Here is a 23,641-nt window from a genome sequence, read left to right on the forward strand (position 1 = left end):
GGTTATCTCCACTTGTGGACTTCATCCATATTCAGAGTTGTGCTTCTGTGTGACTACCATTGCTAGTCTATAGTAGTTTGACTCTAAATTAATTTTATTTATATATATGTATATATATTAAAATTGGTGCAGCTTAGAATATGGAGAAGGCTAAAGATGTCTTGAAAGACTTGGTAGGAGTGTTTGTGAAATACATCTGCATATGATGGTCAGAAAAAAAGATTTGTTCTGGATAGTATCACCTGAAGCTGACCTAGAGTTGTAACTGAGTCACGCCATATATACATAGAAGTAGTTTTTCTTCTTATAGTGAGGTCTTCCTTGATGTACTGAAAGAGTTGGGGTTTTTTTTTTTTGAGAATGCTTAAGCCCAATAGAACTGAATATTTTATTTATTCATCCACTTTGCTTTTGGGTGGGAGGTTTAGATCTTTACGTACATACTAATAAAAATAATTAAAAGTTTATATTTATTGTAAAAATAATCCCACAGAACTGGTTATATTGTGTTTCTGTATTACACAGGTCACCAGAAAGACCCACTGGAGATCTTCGGGAAAGAATGAAGAATAAACGTCAAGACGTTGAGGCAGAGCCACAGAAACGAAGTACAGAGGAATCATCCTCTCCTGTTAGGGTAAGAATGGAGTTTGCAGAACTCCAGAATCCCTCAGTAACAATTGGGCAGTGTGTCCTAGAAACCTGATTGTGGTGACTTGTGATATTTAAAATGTTTTAATGACTTGATCATTTTGTACATAGCATGTGGCATATTTTATTATGAAGTGTCTTAAGAATTGTATTATTTTGCAATTTTACAGCTCTTTTTGATGTTTTGGTTCCCAAAGATTTTATAAATTCTGCAGACTAAAATATGTTACAAATAGTGATTAACAGGTATTTAATAACAGTACAGGCTATTTGATTATTACCAAGAAAGTGTATTAACCGTTGTTCCAATCATCCACTATTTTTTCCCCAACACTTATTCTTATCTGTGACTCCAGTTGTTCATCCCAAATTTGCTTTTGATGAGACCATGCAGTTACTGTTGTGCTGGTTCATTTCACCTTCCTCCTCATGTACTCATCAGCCATCCCAACTGCTCGCTCTTGGATTTTGCGAAAAATTAGTTCATTATCGTTCTCATTTTCTAAGCATCATTCTGCAACCCTATACCCCGCAAATACCAGAAGTTACTCATTTCAAAATTGTGTTATCTATTCCTGCACTGATGTTACAAATAGGGGCAGAGGTGGTAGTGTGACCCTGCACCTGTGTAACAGTAGCACCAGTGTATTCCTGCGGCATGTTTTAAAGGCATATTTTTAAGACATTCTTCGTATGAATAATTATTAAAAGTGTTTATTTGTGAAAAATCAGGTTTGCTTCTGCAGGTATTAACAGCGTTCTTTTTTTTTCCTTTTGGTCTGTTCCTGCTTGCTGTGTAAAATGAATTTTTGTGTCAGTTGTAAAGAAATCAACAGCAGCTGCTGTAATTAAATTAACAGACTGGCTCACCTTCCAATTATGTTTTCAGTTGCTGTTAATTTGTGTCAACTTTCAATCTTTTTACTCTTACTTTAATGTGTTTATTTTCTACTAGTTTGAATAAACTGTTCAGTTATTAAGTACATGATTGGTGGGAAAAGTGTTTTTTCCAACCGTTATTAAATATTTACTGTAACTTTTTCACTCATGCTACAACTCTAATTTTGATAAAATTCTTACTTTTGATTGGTTAACCCTGCTTTTTATAGTATTCTAATAATAAAATACTCTTAAACAACTAAACCCCAAGTAAAGATGAACTGGAAGCAGTAATCAAAAGGAATTGGAGAATTAGTGTGTCTGTTAGACTACCAAATAATTATTCACTGAATAAGCACACTGCAGAGGAAAAATTACTCTGCTTCAATCTCATAAAACAGAAAGCTGAGGAAACCACTGAGCTTTTGTATTAGTTGTATGGAGGCAACTCTCAAAATATGGGATATCCAAAGAAAATATTCTGGAACAAATAGAGGAAGAGGGACAATCGTCACGAGTTGCATAGCGAAGAACCAGGATATCTAAAAGAAGAGAAGACTGAAGTGACTGAATGGCTAACAAAGGTCTTGGTCCATCATTAGAGCTACTGTCGTGATGGAGATCTAGAATCTGATGTTTCATCTCTTATTAAAGATTTTTGGGATAGCAGAGGAGCTGGATAACAAATCTTAACTTTGTTTTGAAATAGTGAAAGGAAGCTTGTTCCATAAAATTTTCATACTTGTGTGTTAAAAAAAAAAAGAGCAGCACTGTTCCTGCAAACAAAATTTGTACTTCTCCAGTCTACTAGCCTGAAACTTTAATGGAGAATAGTGGCCAAGAGAGAACTATCTGATACAAGTGAAACCTTAAATAGCTTCTTTTGTAAGAAATCTTTGGAGGCATATAGGTAGTCAAAGAATAGCAAATGTAATATTGTCAGATTTAGAAGCCAGCTAAGGGGAATATTTTAGATTAATTTCAAATGATGACTTTACAGAGGTTGCTATGGTGCTTCATCTAAAGAGTTATAGTTTTTTAAGGATGTAAAAAAAATGTTGGACATCCCAAATGTCAGATTTCACAAAAAATACGAAAACAGTAGTTGAGATTACTAAGGATTGGGGAAAGATAGATTTTGTCAGTACAATGGGAGATGAAGCTTGGTGTTGGCAAGTGCAAAGTAATGCACAGTGAAGAAAGTATTTAAAACAAAAATTCATGAATGAGTATTTTAAAAGTAACTGAAACCATCCAGTAGAAAAATAAGTTATTGTGAGTTATTGTGGACAGCTCAATGAAACCTTCTGTTCCAAGTGCAGTCACAGTTGCAGAAGCAAACACTCGGGTATATAAAAATGAAATAAAAAATTACCAATATTATGCTGTAGAAATTAATGGTACAGTTTTATTTGATATGCTGTTTGGTTGTGATCACCTGTATGCAAGAAAATGCCGTCAAGGGTCTTTTTGAAGTGGGTGAGGAGGTGAGAAGACTGGAGAGAAGAAAGGATATGTGGTGAATACATATAATGTATGGTTGAGAGAATGTGAATTAGATGCGTCATATTCATATCCCAGTAAAAAATGACAAGGGGAAATGCTATTTTTGTTATATATGATGATTTTACCTGATTGCCAGAAATTATAGCTAAAGACCTGAATAGGTTCCACAAAAAGTTGAGACAGTATAACTAGTATAAAATCTTTTTAGAAGAGGTTTGTTGTTCTTTGGAGACATAACTAGTACAATCTGTATGCATTTAGGAAGAAACTTCCTATATGAACATCTTATGGAATATATCCCTTATGATTTTTTCAAGTACTGTTATTTTCAGAAATGGACAACTACACTGAACTGAGTTGCTTCTGTGTTTCTCAGATTTGTTTGGAATTATTTCGGCACTGTATGTTAGCGTATCAATTATATAAATAATTAGATAGGGTTCCTGTCATTATTGTATTTAGTTGGAAATTTATATGCTGATTTTTTTCTTGGTGTTATGAGAAGACAGCTACATTGGAGTAGTTGAAGTATTACCTGAAGTATTACCTGGGAGGTGTGCGTTATTTGGGAGAAACAGTGGGAGAAACTTAATGTACATTTAGAAAAGGTTTTTGTACAGAATGTGTTTCATAACTGATTGTCACTGTGGCTTTTGAATATCTCCACTGGAAATGGAAGTCAGCATTGTCTTCCCTCTCTGAAATGGAAACAATACCTGTTCAGTTCAGGGAAACTTTGGATTAATTTTCTTGTATGTTTGTGTGATATGGTACTAGTTTAGGCTATAAAGGTATTATATGTAGAGCAAAATAGTACTGTGCTTGCCCAAAAGATTGTAGCTGTAGTACATAATAGCTTATTCTAGATTTAAAGGAATCTACACTTTTGAATTAGTTTATGTTGCTGCTGCATGTACCTGTGCTGCTAAGGCTGAAACTGAAGCATCTGTCTTGGAAGAATTGTAGATTGTAAGAGTCTTATAAATATTCTCTCTGTTGGTGTTGGCAAAATAACACTTCTTGGATAGAAGCGTGCTTTGCAGACTGGGTGAGTCCTTTTGTGCTTGCCCAAACTCTTCTGGCTGTAGTGGGAAATTCATTCCAGGAGGCATCAAGTCTTGTGCTGTAGAGTGCTTATCCTATCTTGTGGGGTGTGGAAATTCAACCTACGTAGGCATTAAATTAAATAAAATCTCAGAGAATTCAGCCATAATATTGTATGTTTTTTCCTTTCTTAAGTAGCATTTCTCCTGAACATGAACATTAAACTGTAATCGTCTATCCTACGCATTTAAATAGTTTACATACCTGAAAACAGCATAGACAAAGCCTGCTAAGTTGTTGTTTGCTTTTAGGACAATAAACAATATTTTATTTTTTTTTTTTTTAGTAAATAGTTATGTAATTATGGAAGATTATTGTTTCTTGTCTAGTAAATGGCATTTTTTTTAAAGTCTGCAGAGAAATAGTTTACAAGTGTGGCTGAAGTGGATACAGCATCGTCAAGTACAAGTGGAAGATGTGCTATTGGCCTTTAGTAGCTAGACTATTCTTGGCTTAAGGGAGAGATGAAAAAAAACCTGTGTAAAGTACAAGAAGGTCTATAAGGATGTGAAGGAAATATTTACTCCCCACAGTATGAGGGAATTAAATGCATTGTAAGTGGGAGAAGTATAATAAAAGGAATATATTGAAAAATTTTCCATGAGAAAATTCAGATACGTGTTCTAAACCATCGTAACTTAAATTCCTGAATTGTGAGCCCCAGGAAAATATACACAATTTCTAAACTGAGTTTTTTTTTTCAAGATGGAAAGTTACCAGAATCTTTTTTCCTGACAACTAAACTGAAATAATTTAGTATATGAATGGGCTCAGATCAAGTTATCCTGTCTTGTAAAATAGCATGCTTGCATAAAAATTGTCTATTCCCTTCTCCTGTATTCAATAACTCAATAAAATTCCTATCCCAGAATTTTTTTTTTCTCAGTTCTTCTGTAGAAGTATGATTGTGCCACTACTCGATCTCTCACTGAAAGGAGAAAACACAGGCTGTTTCAGGATGCTTGTGTTTGGTTGTAAGTTTGGAGATGTAGGCAAGACATATACAAGTCATGTAGTATTTTTAACATGGGTTATTAAATGGGTCTTGAAGCATTTTGACTTATCTGCACATTCTCTGTTGTCAAGTTATTTGGGGAATTGGCTTTGAGAAGTTTTTTGAAATCAGTATATAGAGGATGTCCTAACATGCATGTTTCAGTTTCCTAGTAACAAGTACTGTTGAATTACTCCAAAATAGTATTTGTATTTAAGAAATCATGTTTAATGTTTGTTTGTATTGTAGGAATTGGAGTATATAGCAGAAGTACACAGTTTAATAGAACAGATGGAGCCTTCGAGGAGGGTAGTCTAGAAAAATTAAGATGCTCTAAGAAAAAAAAAAGAATGGTTGCAAGAGAGGCTTGTTGATAGAGTTCAGATTTTCAAATTTCATCAGATTAATTTTATTTTAAAGTGACATGCTTTAGAATTTAGTACAGTTCCTGCTCTTAGACTGGAATGCCTTTAGAACATGTTTTGATGATGGCTTAGTAGACTTGTCTGCAGTTGATATCAGCAACCAACATGACTTGATAGGTTAGGATCTTGTGCACAATTTTAGAGATCCTGTCATGAAATGAAGAAAAAATAACTTTTTTTTTTTTCCCGTTACTCTACAAACTGCTTTAAATTAAGCATGACACAAATTAGTGCTTTAATGTGAAGTTACTTTGTGGTATTTAGCAACCAGTTAGTTTCTTACAAACCTTCTCTGAGGCTTTGAATATGATATACTGAATGCATCAAGATGAGAGGCTTGGAGATAACTGCATTGAAGCATCTCTTTGAGGTCACTAGGTAAAAGCAAATGCAGTACTTGTTCTGTCATCATTTACATCATTAAGCTAGAGATAAGATTTTACCATTGTTAGTGAATAAAAAGTAATAGTTGGATTTTACCAATTTGGGAGTAACTGTCCACAGTTGGGAGTGACAATCAACAATGTTATGTTATTTCCTTACTGTGTTTCTAAGGTGATGTTAAGGATTTAAATTAAGTAAAGGTCTAAGTACCAATAAGAAATAGCTAGTGAAGTTCTCAGGCATCTCCTTTTCTTGACATAAAAACAAAGGTTCCTACATATCAACACTGAAGAATCCACAAAAGAAGGCACTATGGGAGGTGAGAACAAAAGGGGTATGGGACAGACTTTCATTATTTGCTCTTTCTGGTTTCCTACTTCATAAATTAGTCTGAGATACTTCTAAGCTTGAATGTTCTTTTGTGCAAATAGTGAAAAAACTTAGTCCTGTACTCCATTTGCACCCAGGCAGATTATTTAGAGAATGTCAGTTCAGCAGAGGCAATGATGGAACCATGTGGCTTTACTACTGGAATTTAGCAGAGGGAGAAGAGCAACACAGATTCAGTTGCCTTTTGAAATAGTCTTCTTTCCTGTAAGAATAGCCTCTAGTGTCCTTAGGTGTCTACAGGACCATCTGCCACATGGAAAATGGGTGCTACTGCAGTAGTTAGACTTGTCTAATAACTCTGGGCCAGTGAAAGTTCAAATACAAATCTATCAACAAAACTTGATTCTAGTGTGTTGCTTTAAACTTTTTTTTTCCCCTTCCTTCTGCCAGCCAAGGGTCTCTGTTGTTTTTTTTTAATTTTATTCCCTCCTCCCCCCATTCTTTAGAGAGTTAAATGGTGCAGCTTCGGAGGCTCACCTGCCTTACATATAAATATTCTTATCTCCATCTGAGAACTTCTACTCAAGCTGTTAAAATTATACTCTTCTGTGTTCATTAAACTTCTAATCTTAAGAATCTGATCTGTTCTTTTGGTTCCTGTTTTAAACTTGATTCTCTGATACATGCTCGATTCTTGCCCTGCCAATAAACCTTATATTATGAATGCTTTCTTCTCTTTTCCCCGTCTGCTATTTGCTGATTACTCTAAATTGCATTAGAACATGTTGCCTATGGAGTCTCTGCTTATTTAAGAAGGTATTTGTTCAACAGGCTAAAGGGGAAAATGCTTTTTGTACTATGAAAAAGAAACAGCCAAAATATCTTTTAAAAGATACCTGCTTCTTCAGGCTTCTTTTAAAATAGAGTTGTTTACTCTAATGCAGCATTTTTCCCTTTGTAGAAAGAGTCTTCACGAGGAAGGCATAGAGAAAAGGAGGATATCAAAATTACAAAGGAGAGAACACCAGAAAGTGAAGAGGAAAATGGGGATTGGGAAACAAATAGAGAAGGTAAGTATAATTAAAACAATGGTCCCCCTACAGCTCAAGGAATTGCAAGATTACTGGGCCGTATGTAAAGTAAAATCTCAAAGATTTGGTCTCTAAGAAGAATACTTTTATATGGTAGCTGTTAATGTTTGTTTTTGGAGGAGAGCAAAGAAGCAGTCTGAGTTGGACTGCTACAGTAGTAAAACCAACATATTTTTAAAACGTGGGGTTTTTTTTCTTTTTTTTCTTTTTTGACTCCTCAGACAGCAAGAAACTTGGCCATAGGCTACTCCATGGCTGAACCTTGCACCTTTAGATCACTAGTTGAATCCAAGTTACATCTAAAATAATTTTGAAATTGGTCAGTCTGAGGAGAGGGCGTAACTTCTTTGAATTCAAAGGGTTTTGTGGTGTAATTTGTAATGGTCTGAACTCTGTCATTAACAAGGGCTTCATTACAATGAGCGTATCAACAGCTAAAGGTAGTAATTGGTGAATTATTTATCTTCTGAAAACACTTGGAGTGGCAAGAGTCTTGCATTACCTTCTGTGGTCAGAGTTTTTTTGGTGGGTTTTGGGTTTGGGTTTTTTTAAAGTGATTTTGTTGTCCTTGTTGATAATAGTTGTCCATTTATTACGTGGACAGCTGAGGAAAAGACTCTCTTTGTTTTCTCCTCTCTCTCCTGAGTCTTTCGATTTGACTTTTGTTAGAGACCGAGTTAACCTGACAGTGAAATTATGTTAGCTTCTAATCTGTGGTGTTTACATAGTTTTGTGTCAGTGTTTCAGAAGTAGTGACAATATTGCAAGAGAGGATGGGAATCCTGGTCCCTTCTGAGTTAATTTAGATATAATGAATCTATTTGCGATAAAGTATACTACAAGTTGTTTGTGGCATGGAGCTCCTCTGTAAATTTCATTAAGTAGGTAGTTTTTCAACAGTATGTGCTATAAGTGTTGCAAATGCTGTTTTGCTGTGTCTTAAGCACAACACATGAATAGCAAAGTAACCATAATATATTTTGTTTTCTGTGTAATTTAAGAAACATTGACATATGACATGTATGTGTGGAAATAGTATCTAAGTCAAAAGATCTGGAAACATAAAAGCCTCAATTTCTATATAAATATATAGTATGAACGCCTTAAGTCTTAGACACTGAGGTTTTCAGCTTGAGAATTGTGATTTTTTTTCAAAATATCGTTGAACATAGTTATAACCTCTGATGTGGATAGACACTGTTAAGTTCTACTGAGTGCTCTAGAAGCAAACAGATGGACTAGGCAAAAACCTTTGCTCTTGGGAACTGCACCTCACTATAAGCTGTTCCCGTGCATTCATGACACAAGAAGGGAGTTAATAGCCTGAGTTTAGGTACTGCAAAACCTTTTCTATAGTTCCTGTGTGCAGGAAGGGGAGTGAAAGCTAATGACTTTAACAAAGTCATCTTTTCCTGGTGGTTATTTTCCTAAAGTGCTTTTTGAGCATTACACTTAAATAGCCATAAACAAAATAAGAAATGTAAACAGAGTGAGTAAAACTGTTTTAATTTTCAATAAGATTTCAGTTGCAAGGCTTGAAGTGTATGATATTAAATAGCCATGACTTAATGAAAAAGTGAGAGAAATAGCATGTCTAGTTATTTCTGATATTTTTCTGATTTTTCTGATCACGTTTTCTGATGTGAAAACCAAGCAGTAATAGTTTTAGAAACAGAAATAAACTCTTGAAGTATGCATTTATCCAGTCATACAGACCTTTTATTTTAAAATCAATTTGTAGGTGTAATTAAACAAGTGTGTCAGTTGATTTGTGGGATACTCTATTAAACAAAAACCTCCAGTATCGTGCATCACAATTTAAAACAGTTTTGTGTGAGATTTCCCAATAGTGCTCTACATATTTTTGGTCTTTGTGAAAACATGTTCTTTTTTTTTTTTTAATTTAAGTATGAATAAATGGTTTACTGTGTTTCCCTTGCTACCTGAGCTTAATAGTTGATGCAAGTCTCTGAAAGAAGTTAAGATGTTTTTTTAATGAAGTTTAAGAATTTAACTGCAGATTGTATGGAACTGAGTTATTTCAAGTTTATACACTTAATTGGAGAAGAGATTTGGCTGAGCTTTGTTGATCCATTCCTGCAGGGCTTAAAAGTAATGGAAATATTTATGCTTGGCATACGGTATGCTAAATATTATTATTTATTTCATATGTAACTTTATTAATCTGTTTACTTTTTCTAAAATAAAGACTCTGATAATGGAGATGTTAATTATGATTATGATCATGAGCTGTCTTTGGAAATGAAGCGCCAAAAGATTCAGAGGGAACTCATGAAGTTGGAACAGGAAAACATGGAGAAACGAGAGGAAATAGTCATTAAAAAAGAGGTTTGTGTTATATAAATGTGAAATTAAAAAAATAAGTCATCAGCCACTTCATAAGCTTCTGATTGTTTCCTGGAAGACTTGAGCTTCCTGGGCTACAAATGCACTGTTGTGTTACATAGTAGTAAATAACTGGAACACGTGTAACTTAGTATGTGACTTGGATATTAGTTTTAAGTATCTGGTCAATCATCCAGCACCATAACTAAGTTTTCTTCTTTATGAAGTCAGCTATTAAATGAGTAGGAAACTGCATTTTAAAGATATAAAACTAATAAGACCTTTGACAGAGAAGACACGTGGAAGAATAGGCAAGGCATAGCATTTGCCAAGCTCCTTTTCCAACATGTCTTGTAGTAAAAGAGTAAAGTGGAGTGACAGAAGCAAAACTGTTAAGTGTTAGAAACCCTAAAATTTTGGGGAAGATTAAAAAAAAGAAAAGCCTGAAAGGAGGTCTTTTTCTTTCAGACCAACTTGAATGGTAACTGGGAACATACTGATTTTAAACTTTCAGTTACAGTTTTCATAATGTATTACAGAGTGCATCATCTTCTCTTCCCCCACCCTTTTCCTGTCATCTTTCTTTTATGGTGTTCTTTGAAAATGATGTGGTTAGTTTATTTGAGGTAGATGTGTACATACATGGTTAAGATCTGAGATGTAGAGGGTTACTGAATTTACGTATTTGACACATATGTCAGCATACAGGTAAGCTTTTGAGCATCAGTATTTTATTGGTTAATATTTTGTTTCCCTCAAGATTTCCCCAGAGGTTAGATCTAAATTATCCCCATCACCAAGAAAGTCTAGCAAATCTCCAAAACGAAGATCTAGTCCCAAATCGTCTTCTTCAGCTAGTAAGAAAGAGAAGAAAGCATCTACTGTATCTTCCCCTCTTGTGGATCAGCAGAGGTCAGTATCTAGATGCATCTTCCAAGAATGTGAGAACAGACAACTACACTGATTTTTATTACTGGGGTTTTCATAATTAATATGTTTTTTAATTTTCCATGCTTTCAGGACTTTTGATTATATAACTTTAGGGGAAGGTCTCTGTGCACTGTGAATCATCTTCTGCAGAAAATTGTCTGCATGTAGTTTAATTTCATGGTTTACAAGCAAGTCTTTTCTCTTTGAATATTGGGAGTCTCTGGGAGATGATGAGGAAATATAAACCATTAAAAAATGGGAAGCAGTTTTATTTGAGATGCTCCAGCCTGTGAAGTAGCTCCTCTAGACTGAAATGAAATGTTTAAAATTTGACCAGCTACACGTTCTGTTGGTATTACATATTGCTGTTCAAGAAATGATGTTTGATTTTCAAGGCAGGGATTTTCTCAGCGTTCAGGAGGAAAAAAGAAGTGTGGGGGGGAAGAAATTACTGCAGCAGTGTAAGCAGACACATCTACCTAAGCAAAAATCCCCTTTAAAGCAGGGACAAAACAATGTTATTTCTGCTACGAGAATGTACAGCGTGGTGTAGTTTGCTACTGACATTCGGTATGGAGTAGTAGGTAGTTTATAGAGTTTGTCAGTGGTAGTTCATATGGAAAAATATATGCTATTTCACATTGTGAGATACCTATTCAAAAATATTTGTATGCTTCTTCCTGCATCAGACAGTAAACGTTAAATCAAAGACGGGAGGTGTTCAAGTAATTTTGCATGTGATTGGGGAATTGCATTGCAGAAATGGGAGTCTAAGCAGACAAGATACTCTGTAGAGCTCTGGTCTTGTGATGTGTGCAGTTCATGCAAGGGCATTTTAACTTTGAAAACTGGTTCTGTCTGAACGGGAGCAATTCCTATTTTTATTCACATTCTTCAGAAATAAATGTTATGAATGGAAGCGCTCCATGTGAATTTTTACCATCTGCATTCACCCTTCAGTCAAGTACAGTTATTGAACGCTGCTTGCTAATGGAGTGGTGAATTCTGTCCTAAAAGCTTCAAGGCCCTTTACATTATAACTTTCCTGCCAACATCTGAGATATCATTATTTGAAATAGTTGGCACTCCTTCATTTTCCTCCCCCCGCCATTCATTTATCTCTAGGAGTTCTAAAAGCAACCAGAGTAAAAAGAAAGGTCCTCGTACACCTAGCCCTCCTCCTCCAGTACAAGATGAAACTCCCCTGGGGAAAAAACACAAAGAAAAACATAAAACAAAAGAACGTTCAGAAGAAAAAGCAAGGGAGGTGAAAGAGAGAGGGCGTGACTTTGAAAGGCACAAGGAGAAAAAAGAGAAGCAGAGGTAAGTTATGTTGGCATTATTAGCTTTTAACATTAATGTAACCTTGCTTTTAAAGTTATCTTTTATTGAACACTGAGTAATAAGGCATTTATTTCTGCTTTGCCAACAACCTTTTCAGTACTCATTAAATATTTTAAGTGCATTATATAGGCGGATTGATAGACTGTGACTAACAGATTTGGTGGGTTTTAATTACATAATTTAATTAAAGTTGGTAAAATGCCCTTTTGAAAGATTCATTACTTTTTAGGAAGTGCTCCTTCACCAATGGAGCAATTCGTTTGCAAAAATCTTTGTCAAAGTTGCTCACTTGTCCACTTGCCTGCTCTTCTGAAATCTTAGAGGACTAATATCTTTTTAAATAAGCAGTGGAATGTTTAAACTCTCCCTAATCCTCAGTAGGTTGAAAGTACGTCTGAAGTAGTCAAAGACTACTGTGATTTTAGAATTACTTCACTTTTGCATATGTATATACACACATCTACACACACACAAAATAGTGGACTAATATGACTTATTCCCGATATTTTTCTAAAGCATAGGTGTCCATTTAAGTTGAAAAAGACATCTGCATTTTTAAGTCCTGTATTCCTTTGATGAAAATAGGGTACATGTTTGTAAGTGTTTACTTTTTAACTACCATAGCAGAGACTAAGGAGTGGAAGACCAGTGAGTTGTGTATTTTTAATTGATTTAATAAAGTACACTATTTTTACTTTAAAATATGTTATTTCCATGATGGTTGCACACTCCGTTACTGGAAGGAGGTCATAAGCAGTAGAAAATGCTCTAGGTAGTGGTGAAAGGATCAAGATAGTACTTGGCTTATCATTGTACTATAATCAGGTATTGCTGTGGTGACTACAGCCTTCTATTTCAGTGTTGGATTTTTGTCTTTTTTTCCAAAATAATAAAAATTAAGAAATAATGTCAAACCTTCATGTTGTACAGTAAGTGAAACAGTTGAAGGTTCTCACAGAACTCTCTCATTCATTTGAAACTGTGATTAGTGTTTGAAAATGTCTGTGAGCTTGAGGCTTCTTAAATAAAGTTCTGCCATTACAGAAATTTTTTAATTTGGGTAGCAAGGTAACTTTCCATGGATAGGAATTCTGTTTCACTGCTACATGAAGTTTTAGGTAAAATGACAAGAGTATATTTTTGGTTTTACCATATTCTAATTTTGTCTTTTACAATATAGTGATTAGCAAGAAATCTAGTGCATATCTTGCATTCTTGAGCTTTACTAGCTTAAGGTAATTTAATATATGAAATTATAGATGGAACAAGTGATTCTGTAAGATAGTTCTTGATCTTGTAAGCACAGGTTTTGTCTTGGAGTTGTTTGTAATTTCTTAGAAATGTACTAATGCCTTATTACACCTGTTAAACAAGCTGCTGTTTGTTTCCCAGGGATCCCTCTGAAAGCTCCCATAGACAGAAGCGTTCTCCTAGTCCTGCAGATCGTTCTGGTAGTAATTCTACCCCCTCCAGGGAGTATTCACCACCTGCTGCAAGGCGAAGACAAACCTCCCGAGCTCCAGCCAAGTCAGCCACTCACAAACATAACTTCTCACCTTCCCGCAGGTGGGAGGTCAATTGCGTAGATTTTTATTTCTGTGAATAGTTTAGTTTAGAAACTTCCTATGTTGCTTTGACTGCTTGTTCATATATGTCTGTTGTCAGTATCTGTATGCCTCAAACACTTGAGCTCTGAGACTTTTTTTTTGCCAAGTTAGTACATTGAGAGTACCTGTCACGTCAAGAATACAAGTCATGGTGCAGGCTTCCATTTATTAGTTCCTCTCAAATGTTTTGACTTCAGGTGCAACTTCAGAAGTCTGATATGAGACATAGTCAGTCTGTGATCCTTTGGTAACTTTTCTTTTTTGTCTTCTTCACCTTGCCCCTTCTTAAAAAGCAGAAAACGTGAGAAATCTTCTATCTTGGAGATGAGGAAGGAGCACAGTTTATCCATTTTAAAATAGATAAGGTGATGCACAGATCCTGGCTCTACACATCTTTCCTGAAAAGCAAGCACAACAGTCTAAACAATACAATTTCTTTCAGAGGGCAATTTCTGAGACCCTTCTTGCAGGAAGCTTCAGAGGAGATATCATCCTGCTAGTTCTAGGGGCCTTAGAGAAAAATCTTTTACCACCCAGGTAAAGTTACTTCTTAGTTTTATAAAGGGAGGAGGCCTCTTATTTTGGTCTGAAAGAGTCTGTAAGCTTAACTTTGAAATTGCAGTGGTAAATATTACTGGAGTCCTCTGTTTTTGTAATGGAGAGGGAGTCAGGCTTATTTTCTGCACTTCTGTTGAAGAGTCAGGGAAGGACACCAGATGTCATATGATCTGCATGCTGATAAAATAAGCAAAACAAACCCATCCATTCAGTAATTGTAAGGGTTGTAAGCAAGCTCTTCTGCTGCTGTGGTGACTCTACAGCTGGAACAACGTTGGATTGTATTAAGCTAGATGTCAATGATGGAAATTTTCTGTAAATTGAATTGTTTACAGGGAGGGGGGTAGAGCAACCCATTCCACCTGCAGCTGGCAGTAGTAAGGAGACTGAAAAATACCTTTACAGTACCCTTTTCCCCACTTTTTCTAACTTAGTCCAATATTTTGTTTGCTACTACCTGCTTGGGGGTTCTATGCAAATATGCCAAGTGTTGTGCAAGGAAATGTAAAGCAGGGAAGATACATGGTCCTTCTGCTAGAAGCAGGGAAGGATATTTGAAATGTTTTGTTTCAAAACCATTCTTGATAGATTTCCATGCAAGCCAATTTTGGTAACCCTGTATTTCATAATGGTTTAATGGTGAAAAGTAAATGTCTTAGTTTAAAGACAGTAAGTCATGAAATTGTATTAGATTCTGTCAGTCAGTTCTGACCCTGACTGAATTTTACTTTCTGAGTACTTTGGAAATTTTACTAGTAATTCCAGGCCATCTCTTTCATTTGTATGTGACAATGTGTGCAAATCATCATCTTAGAGGCATGTGTGCTACTTGTTTGTTCAGGAATAGTCAGTCCTCTGACTTCAGTGGTCAGACTTTCCCTCTTAATGATGGAAGACTGCATGAGTATACATTCACGGAGAAAGGTAAACCATTGAGTTTCCTTTTTCCTGCCATCCATGAGTAATGTTTGACCTGTGGCATGAAGAGAGGACCTTGAGGTTTTTCTAATTTTCCAGACAAAAGAATTTACATGTAAGCATCCTGGATGTCAGAGTGTGTGTAAAAGGTACAGGCATCTCTAAGCCACATCAGGAGTGCATCAAGTGGACCTCATGCACTTTTATGTCTTCAGACGAGGGGATATGAAGTCTTAGTCTATTGTTAAGGAGTCTAAATAGTCTCTGGTATTTGCCATCATAAACACATCTCAGTGGGATAGTCTCCAGGCCTGGTGATATCTGAGCATACAGGCTTACAGATACTGTATGAATTAAATCAAAAATCAGTGGCAGCCTGTTCTTCAGAGTGTCCCAGTTAAGTGTTTTCTAAAGGCTAGTTTTATTTTGTTTTTCTGTCTCACTTCTTTATTTCTGCAACTTTCCTGGGTATATTTTCTAGTGGAGATGAAGTGGCTCAGTTCAAGTATTGTTTCAGCCTGTCTTGTAAAAATTTTGCTTGACTTCTCTTGATTGACAAGTCTGAAGTGCCTCAGGGATCAAGTCAAGATACTTCCTTTAGTGAATATATCTGGTTCTGTAATGGAATCTAGCTGTAAAGCCACCATTTTTGTGAGACTAGCCCTATGGCAATCAGCATACTACTCCATGGGGCTCTGAAGGCAGTTTTCTTGAGTCACTGACATTGTCTAGAAGGAAGGATAAAATGCTGATGCTAGTAGAATATTTCCACTACATGGTCTTCTAACCAAAAAGGACTTCCTTACAGATTTGAGTTCCTGCCTCAGGTTGCAAGTGATTTCATTTTGCATTCCATTCCCAAAGCTTTGCTCCTTGGAAACTGAATCATTGCTCTGTGTTCTTGACACAAGGAGAATCTTTTAACCTGCAGAGGCTGGGTCTTTAAGAAGCCTTAGCCAGGAAATCTGCTGCTGAGTAACATTGTCTGGGCAACTGTCCATTTGGCTCTTGGATAGTGTCATGACATGCTGTAAGCCTGCTCACCTGAATTATTCCAGAGCTCATTCTATTCTGAGCTCAACTAAAATCAGCTATCTCACTGAGAAGAATTTCTTGTGGCACTTGCAAGATATTCAGCAAAAGCTGTGTTACCAACTGCTGGGCTATTGTGGAAGACTGCAGGGAAATACAACAGCCTTTAAAGTAGTCCTTCATTTGTGAGTCACTTGAAACTGGGAGCCTTATCTGTATGATCTGGATGTTTATATGAAGTCACCAACGCTGTATTGGGGTGTTCAAAAGCAGGAAGTAAATTACTTAAAATTATGTGGGTTTTTGAAGAGGTGTTATTCATGTGTGATTTTTGTGACTCCTGCTCTTCTCTTTGGAGTCTCTGGAATTTTGTGAAGTGAAAGGGAGTTGGGAGTTAAGGGCAATGTGTATTTCATGAGAAAAGATACTTGCAAGTTGCTTTGCTGATATGGGAAAAAAAACCACTGCTGAGCTTGAAGTGTGTGTTTGTTCACGTGAGACTGTGCATGGGATAATGTATTATGAGGAAATTTGTTTGATGTTGTGTAAGTGATCTTCAGTTAAGTTACAGGATTTCTGAGATGAGACACAGTTTGTAATACTTTCTTATTCTATTAGATATGAGTTTTCCCTACTTGTGTAAACATTTGTGTTTACTAAAGTTTTAAGCAGATATGCATATGGGTTTTCAGGATCCAGGCCTAAATTGTTTAAAGATTAATGCTTCTAAAAAAAAGAAAGATCAATGCTTATAATAAAAGAAAGAAGTTAAAAATTCAAAAGAAGACACTGTTGCTTTCTAAAAAATTGAATGCTGTTGGAAACAAATGAAAAAAAAATGCCCTAGGGTAACACTGTGTAAAAGCCTAATTTGATCATGAACTCCAAAAAGCATATTGTATTGAAGAAAACAATTGTTATTGGTTAGGAGTTGGGGAGGAGATCATGGTTTTTCCTGACTCCTCCCTTCTTTCCCCCAGGAAAGCATTATGGTAGCTGTGTGATGCAATTTTGATTGGACAACTTGTTCTTAGATGTTAAATAAACTGTAACCATTTCAAGATAAGTATACTTTGAAAGGATATCCTCTGTATCCTTGAGGGAAGACTAGTTTGACTTATAGAAACAGCACTTATTTTCAGCAGATAGAGGGTCGATACTCGACAAATTATTTTAATCACTTTTTTTTTTTTTTTGTAGGGCATGGTAACAGCCTTTCAAATCAAGTTATCACATATGTGACTATTCTAACTCTTCCTTGCAGGTCTGCTTCCCCATCAGGTCAGCATCATTCTCCCATATCCTCCAGGCATCACTCCTCTTCATCACAGTCAGGCTCCTCTGTTCAAAGACATTCTCCTTCCCCACACCGCAAAAGAACTCCTTCTCCATCCTATCAAAGGACAACTTCCCCACCTGCAAGGCGATCGTCTTCTCCCTATCCCACACACTCTTCCTCATCTCCTCAGAGGAAGCGAAGCCCTTCAAGACACCGATCTCCTGGAAGAGAAAAGGGAAGGCATGACCGTGATCGGACTTCACAGTCTCATGATAGGCGCCACGAAAGGCGGGATGGTATGAGTAAAAAATACCACTTGAGAATAATTTTTACTTGTTTGCAAATTGCATTTTGAAACTTGGTTTTCAAGTTGTGGCATTGTCTGCACCTATCCCAATGGCTAGGCAGTGAAGAAAATACTGGCAGACGTCTGTATTATTGTTGGTGGTGCTGTTTTCAGGGACTGTGCAATGGAGTATTCCTGGTGGGACTGCTTATTTAGGCTCAGCTGATTGTAAAGTTCTTATAGGCATCTGTCTAGGTGTCTCTTGTGTAATGCAATGATGCTGTCAGTAGGTAAGTGATCGTCTCTTGGTATCAGGCATATACCAGTGGATCTGCTGAGTGACAGCAGGATACTTGTGAGTAACTATTACTCTTTTCATAGAAACATAGAATCATTAAGGTTGGAAAAGACCTCAAGGATCATCAAGTCCAACCATCAACCCACACCACCTAACTCACTAAACCATGTCCCTAACACGTTTCTTGAACACCTCCAGGGATGGTGACTCCACCACTTCCCTGGGCAGCCTCCCCTCCCCTGGCCAGCCTGTTCCAATGCCTGATCACTCTTTCAGTGAAGAAATTTTTTCTAAGATCTGGCCTAAACCTCCCCTGGCGCAACTTGAGGCCATTTCCTCTTGTCCTATTGCTTGTTACTTTAGAGAAGAGGTCAGCACCCACCTCACTACAACCTCCTTTCAGGTAGTTGTAGAGAGTGATAAGGTCTTGTCTCAGCCTCCTCTTCTCTGGACCTGCTCCAGCACCTCAATGTCCTTCTTGTAGTGAGGGGCCCAAAGCTGAACACAGTATTCAAGGTGCAGCCTCACCAGTGCTGAGTACAGGGGCACAATCACTTCCCTAGTCCTGCTGGCCACACTATTTCTGATGCAGGCCAGGATGCTGTTGGTCTTCTTGGCCACCTGGGCACACTGTGAGGTGCCCAAATGATGATCTGGTCCTCACTGATTGTCCTGTCTATTGTCTTTTTAATTGACATTGAGTGAGGTGTGTGTAAAGAAACAGCCATTCTCTGTGGAAATCTGTAAAGCTTGTTGAGCAATTTGTGATGGGCAAACATGCTTTTTCTCTCAAGAGACACAAGAAAAACAAAAAAGAAAATGTTTAGCAGGGCATTGAGATCTTAAAAGCAAGTGATCTAAGTATAGCACAAATTTCTTGAAAATATATGTATATGGAGAAAAAAAGGATCTATGAAATGATCCTATCTTAAAATTACTGAAGAGCACTTGCTTTCTGATATGTTTGAAATTTACTTTTATATGCTTACTGTCTTTTGAACAGGTAAATATTTTAACGTGCAAATTCAAATTCACAAAAAGATCTTTAAAGCTTACTGAATGTATATGTAGATACCCAAAGTGATCTTCTCCTACTTAAATGTTAGTTTTTATTTTCTGTGTGTTTGGCAGAAGTATATTTTGACTGTATTATTTTAGTGTTATTTATGTGCTAAATTTTTACTTGCACTGATTAAGCTAGGTATATAACATTCTTTTAAACATTTTACAGAAACTAGAGGAAAAAGGGAAAAAGAAAGAGAAACAAGAGATGATCGTGATTATGACCAGGACCAGAGTACCTCCAGGGATCATAGAGATGACAGAGAGTCTCGTGATGGAAGAGATCGGAGGGAGACAAGAGACAACAGAGACCGAAGGGAGACAAGGGAATCCAGAGACACTCGAGACTCCAGAGATACGAGGGATTATAGCAGAGATACCAAAGATAGCCGTGATCAGAGAGACTCACGCTCCACACGAGATTCCCATGACTACAGAGACAGAGAGAGTCGTGATGCCCATAAAAAGGATGACCAGTATCAGGAGGATTCACGCAGCTATGGAAGATCCCATGGCAGAGAGGAAAGCTCTCGTGCTGAAACAAGGAATGACTCCAGAAGTGACTCCAGAAATGAGAGCAGAAGTGATAGAACTGGCAGAAGTCGAGGCAGAGGTCCAGAATTATCTGACAAGGGTATTGCATGATTTAAAAAATTAATGTGTCCCTATCATTGGAGATTGAATGTTGACATTCATGTTATCTTGGTATTTGATATGGAAGTGCTGCCAATTAGTTCATGCTTTTAAAGCTATGTTCAGTTCTGTTGTTGTTAGAACATTTGCTTAAATTCATAGCACTTCTGTGTCCTCCATTCATTAAAGTGGCATAACATTGGTATCCTGCCATACCATTTTAAAACAAACCTAGTCCTTTCACCATTCTGTTAAATGTTTGTGCAACCCTAGGCTATCCCGTGACCTACAAACACGGGTAAGAAGCTGATGTGTAATGGAAGATTCGTAGAGGGGAGTGTGTCTCAGAGTACTGGGCAGCAGTTTTTTTGTTTTCTCTGAAAAGCAATTGCATATCTTAGGTACCTAAAAACTATCTTTCACCACCCCACCCTTCTTGATTGACCAAAAATAAGTGTGATTTTAACTTTTGGCAGTATTTTTGAAAGTCTGATGCACTTTTGTAGAATAGCTTCACTTATCACCTTTCAATCATCTATAGTAAATATGTTTTGGCTTTCTCAAGCTTATTGTGATGTTTTCAGTAGGAAAATGCCATACAGTTTTTACAGGAAAAATTATCTCTACTTTCTTTGCTTAAAACTGCGCTGTCTATAAGTTTACATCCTACTCTGAACAAGTGTGAACTGGCTTTTGGACTGTTATATTCCTAGTCAGAAAACCTCATGTGATAACCAGGGGATGGTGATTTAGAAAGTCTTGATTTTGCAGATTGAAAGTAATAACTTTCAAATTTCACATTTTAATTGTAAAGTTTTTGGTTAAGTAGAGTTTGATGCTCCAATTGCTATTTCCATGAACCGTTAGTTCAAGTTTATTGAAAGTTACTACTTTAGTTGGTATAAAGTATCAGTGGATTTCCTTACATGTGGAAACTCATTTTTTGTATCACATCTTTATTAGGCAGTCGGGGGACTAGAGGATCCCAGGTTGATGGTCATAGCAGTAGTGGAAACTACCATGACAGCTGGGAATCAAGGAGCAGCTACCCTGATCGAGATCGCTATGACAGTCGAGAACAAGCAAGGGATTCCTCCTTTGAAAGAAGACATGGTGAACGGGACAGACGTGACAACAGAGAAAGAGGTATTTCAGTGTATATTTTTACACATATATATGTAGTCAAATGTGTACGTCTGCATGTTTCTTTTCCACTCCTTTTTTCTTTTACCTTGTTTCACCCCCATAAAACTAATTCATAAATAACTTGTTTGACACGGCATGCTGACACTAGTCCTATCCTCGATGTAGGGTAACTTCTGTAGTAAGATCTCTTATTGCAGTGTATGCATGAATGTTATGCCCTTTCTCACTTCCTATGGCTAACTTTTGGAACCTTCTGTTTTTATTTTTCCAAGTAGTCTTTAAACAAACTAAACTTCTTCAAGAGATTTAATTGTACAACTTCAATGTAAAACATTTTTTCTCCTCTTTGCCTCCTCCACTTACTGTGCATACTTAGGTTCATGATTGTATCTCATTACTGGTTCTGTTTGTCTGTATAGCAACGTTGTATTTTTGTGCTGTAAGTTATTGGAGTGTGTTTTGGGGAAGCATTGACCTCTAGACTGACTGACTTAACTGACTACTTAGTACTAAAGCAAGTGACAGTTTATGATTAATTCAAAAATGTATTGCCTGGGGAATTTAGAACTGATGAATGCTTTGTTGTGGTCAATAATAATTGGCTAGTAAGTGTTGGTACAGATACCAATGATCCTAGAAAAGAGTATGCAAGACTGTTCTTTGAAACATAGTGTGCAAGATGTCATGCTTCTGCACCTGAAAGAATTGTCTCTAAGGAACTCAGTACAATCTTTCACACAATATTTATATTGCTCATCAATTAAGAGAACAGGAGGAGTCAGGCAAATGAAAATAGCATGGAAAAGAAATAAAGTGAGGAGCTGTGAAGAATAAATATAAAATTACAAATTATTTTTTTTTCTATCTTGAGTTTTGATTTGGAAGTGACAGATATGTTCTAGATATTGTTTAACTTCAGTTTTTCAAAGAGATGTTTTGTATGCTAGTTTATGAGGTGCTTCTTGGTCGATTGAAATGTATCTGTTATTGCTTGTTCTTGTGACAGGTTCTCCTTTAGATTCTGTCTCATCTTCAAGGCAGAATTTCAACAAACCTAATCTCCAGGTTTCCTTTTTCTTGTCAGCTGAAAAATCCTGCAGTCTGAATGTATCCTGGGGTTTGGCTTTTGCAGACTAGCTTTCATCTCTTCCACCTCCCCACCCCCAATAAATCCTAGATATATTATAATGTAATTTGTGCTTTTGATATCATATAGAGTTCTTAATTTGGTAACAAAAACATTTAAAAAAACAGAAAAAAAAACTTAGACGTAAAAATACATCATCACAACTAAATAAATTTCTAGACGAGAAGTTGCTTTGAATGGGTTCCCTTTGAGGGGGAAAATGTAAAGAGCTTGAATGGAGACAAGATTTGTTGTTTTCTTCCTTAAAAATTCAGATCACTTTTTGTAATAGTAATCCTCTTCAGTTATAATTCAAGACATAGTTTCTGTTATTAGACCACATTTTTAACATTTGTTATTCAGAAAAAAAGTGGAGGTAGATTTTGGTTGGTACTTAGTTCCATGATATGTAAGGAATTGTTTTAGTATGATTTTAAAATAGAAGCTTGTGAATTTGGGCTCTTTGTTCAACTAAGGCAAATATGTAGGTGTTCCAAACAACCACTGGAACAGCACTTCATACAGTGAAATCACATAGGAGGTGCTGACTATCCACGCTTAATTTCCTAATACACTTCCAGTATCTTGATTCATGTAAGAGTTTCATTTAGATGTTTTGTCACCAAAACTGACATAACAAACAGAAGCTACAAAACTTCTGTGTAAAATGTAATACTTAGTATGCACGATAAATCATGTTGTAATTTTATAGGCACCATTAAAAGAATGTGAAACCTGTTCATGGAATCAATTGCACGGGCTGATGATTTGCCTTTTTAAAAAAGAAGTGTTATATCCATGGCTGAAATGTCAATCAAGTTTGCTTTAATTTTGCCTGGTAACAGGGGAGCATTAAGTCGTTGTTAATTCACTGGGAGATGAAAATTGATTAAACTGTTGGAAATGCATGTTTTATTGATTTAGTCCTGTTCAAACTCTGCCTGCTTGCCCCTGGTGGACATTGTCTCAATTTACAGCAAAGTGCACTCAGCCTCAGAATAACGGACTGAAAAATACCAACCTCTGTTTGTGCCATTTTTTGCTCTTTTTTCTAGTGCTTTTAATATATATTGCGGAAAAATAGTTTTATTGATTTGCTGTGATGCAAATACTAGTAACATCAGCATAGAAATTATTATGAAGTGGCAAAAATTATAGAAATATTTCTTAAAAATCCAACATATAATGAACAAAATGCAGCTAAGTCTGTGGAGAGTAAATACTGTTAGACAAATCAGGTTTCACTGTCCTTCTGGATCAGTAATTTTCTGTATACATTTCGTTTTCTTCTTACTTTAATCCACTGTCTGAACATTGAAAAACTCGGCTGCTAAAACTGTAAGGCTCTGCAGTGAATATACCTGGAAACTTCCACTAGTTCTGCTTCCTCTATTGCATCCTTGCTCATGGATTTGGTTGTGTGTTTCTGTGCAGGAATCTCTTCTTCTGTGATGAGACAGGCTAGTATTTCTTATTTTGCGGTAACTTTCACTATTTTATTATAAATGGTGTGAGTCCCTATAAAGCCCATGACTTCTAACAGTTTTAGGAAGTAAAATTTTTGTACAGAAGTCTTAACATTTTGTTTTCATAATATGTCATTCAGAGTTTTTTAAGACTTTTTAAGCTTTTCGGGTTTTGAATCATTGAGTAGTGCAGTAGTAATAGCTAGGCTATGAGGCGCATAATTATCTTTTGAAGCCATTCAGAAA

General features: G+C 36.3%; 1 protein-coding gene across 1 annotated transcript in view; it reads left to right on the forward strand.

The window, feature by feature from the left end:
• Window positions 1-525: 525 nt before the first annotated feature.
• ZC3H13 (zinc finger CCCH-type containing 13) overlaps window positions 526-23,641 on the forward strand; it is a gene marked incomplete at its 5' end in the record, with an annotated part of 36,263 nt that continues 13,147 nt past the window's right edge. The window contains 9 exon segments of the mRNA XM_010087667.1: window positions 526-637; window positions 7,235-7,343; window positions 9,574-9,713; window positions 10,471-10,622; window positions 11,766-11,963; window positions 13,377-13,550; window positions 17,364-17,674; window positions 19,194-19,658; window positions 20,621-20,803. Coding sequence (XP_010085969.1) covers window positions 526-637; window positions 7,235-7,343; window positions 9,574-9,713; window positions 10,471-10,622; window positions 11,766-11,963; window positions 13,377-13,550; window positions 17,364-17,674; window positions 19,194-19,658; window positions 20,621-20,803 — 1,844 coding nt within the window.

Source organism: Pterocles gutturalis, unplaced genomic scaffold (genome assembly GCF_000699245.1).
Source record: "Pterocles gutturalis isolate BGI_N339 unplaced genomic scaffold, ASM69924v1 scaffold22851, whole genome shotgun sequence".
In the NCBI taxonomy this organism is placed as follows: domain Eukaryota; kingdom Metazoa; phylum Chordata; class Aves; order Pterocliformes; family Pteroclidae; genus Pterocles; species Pterocles gutturalis.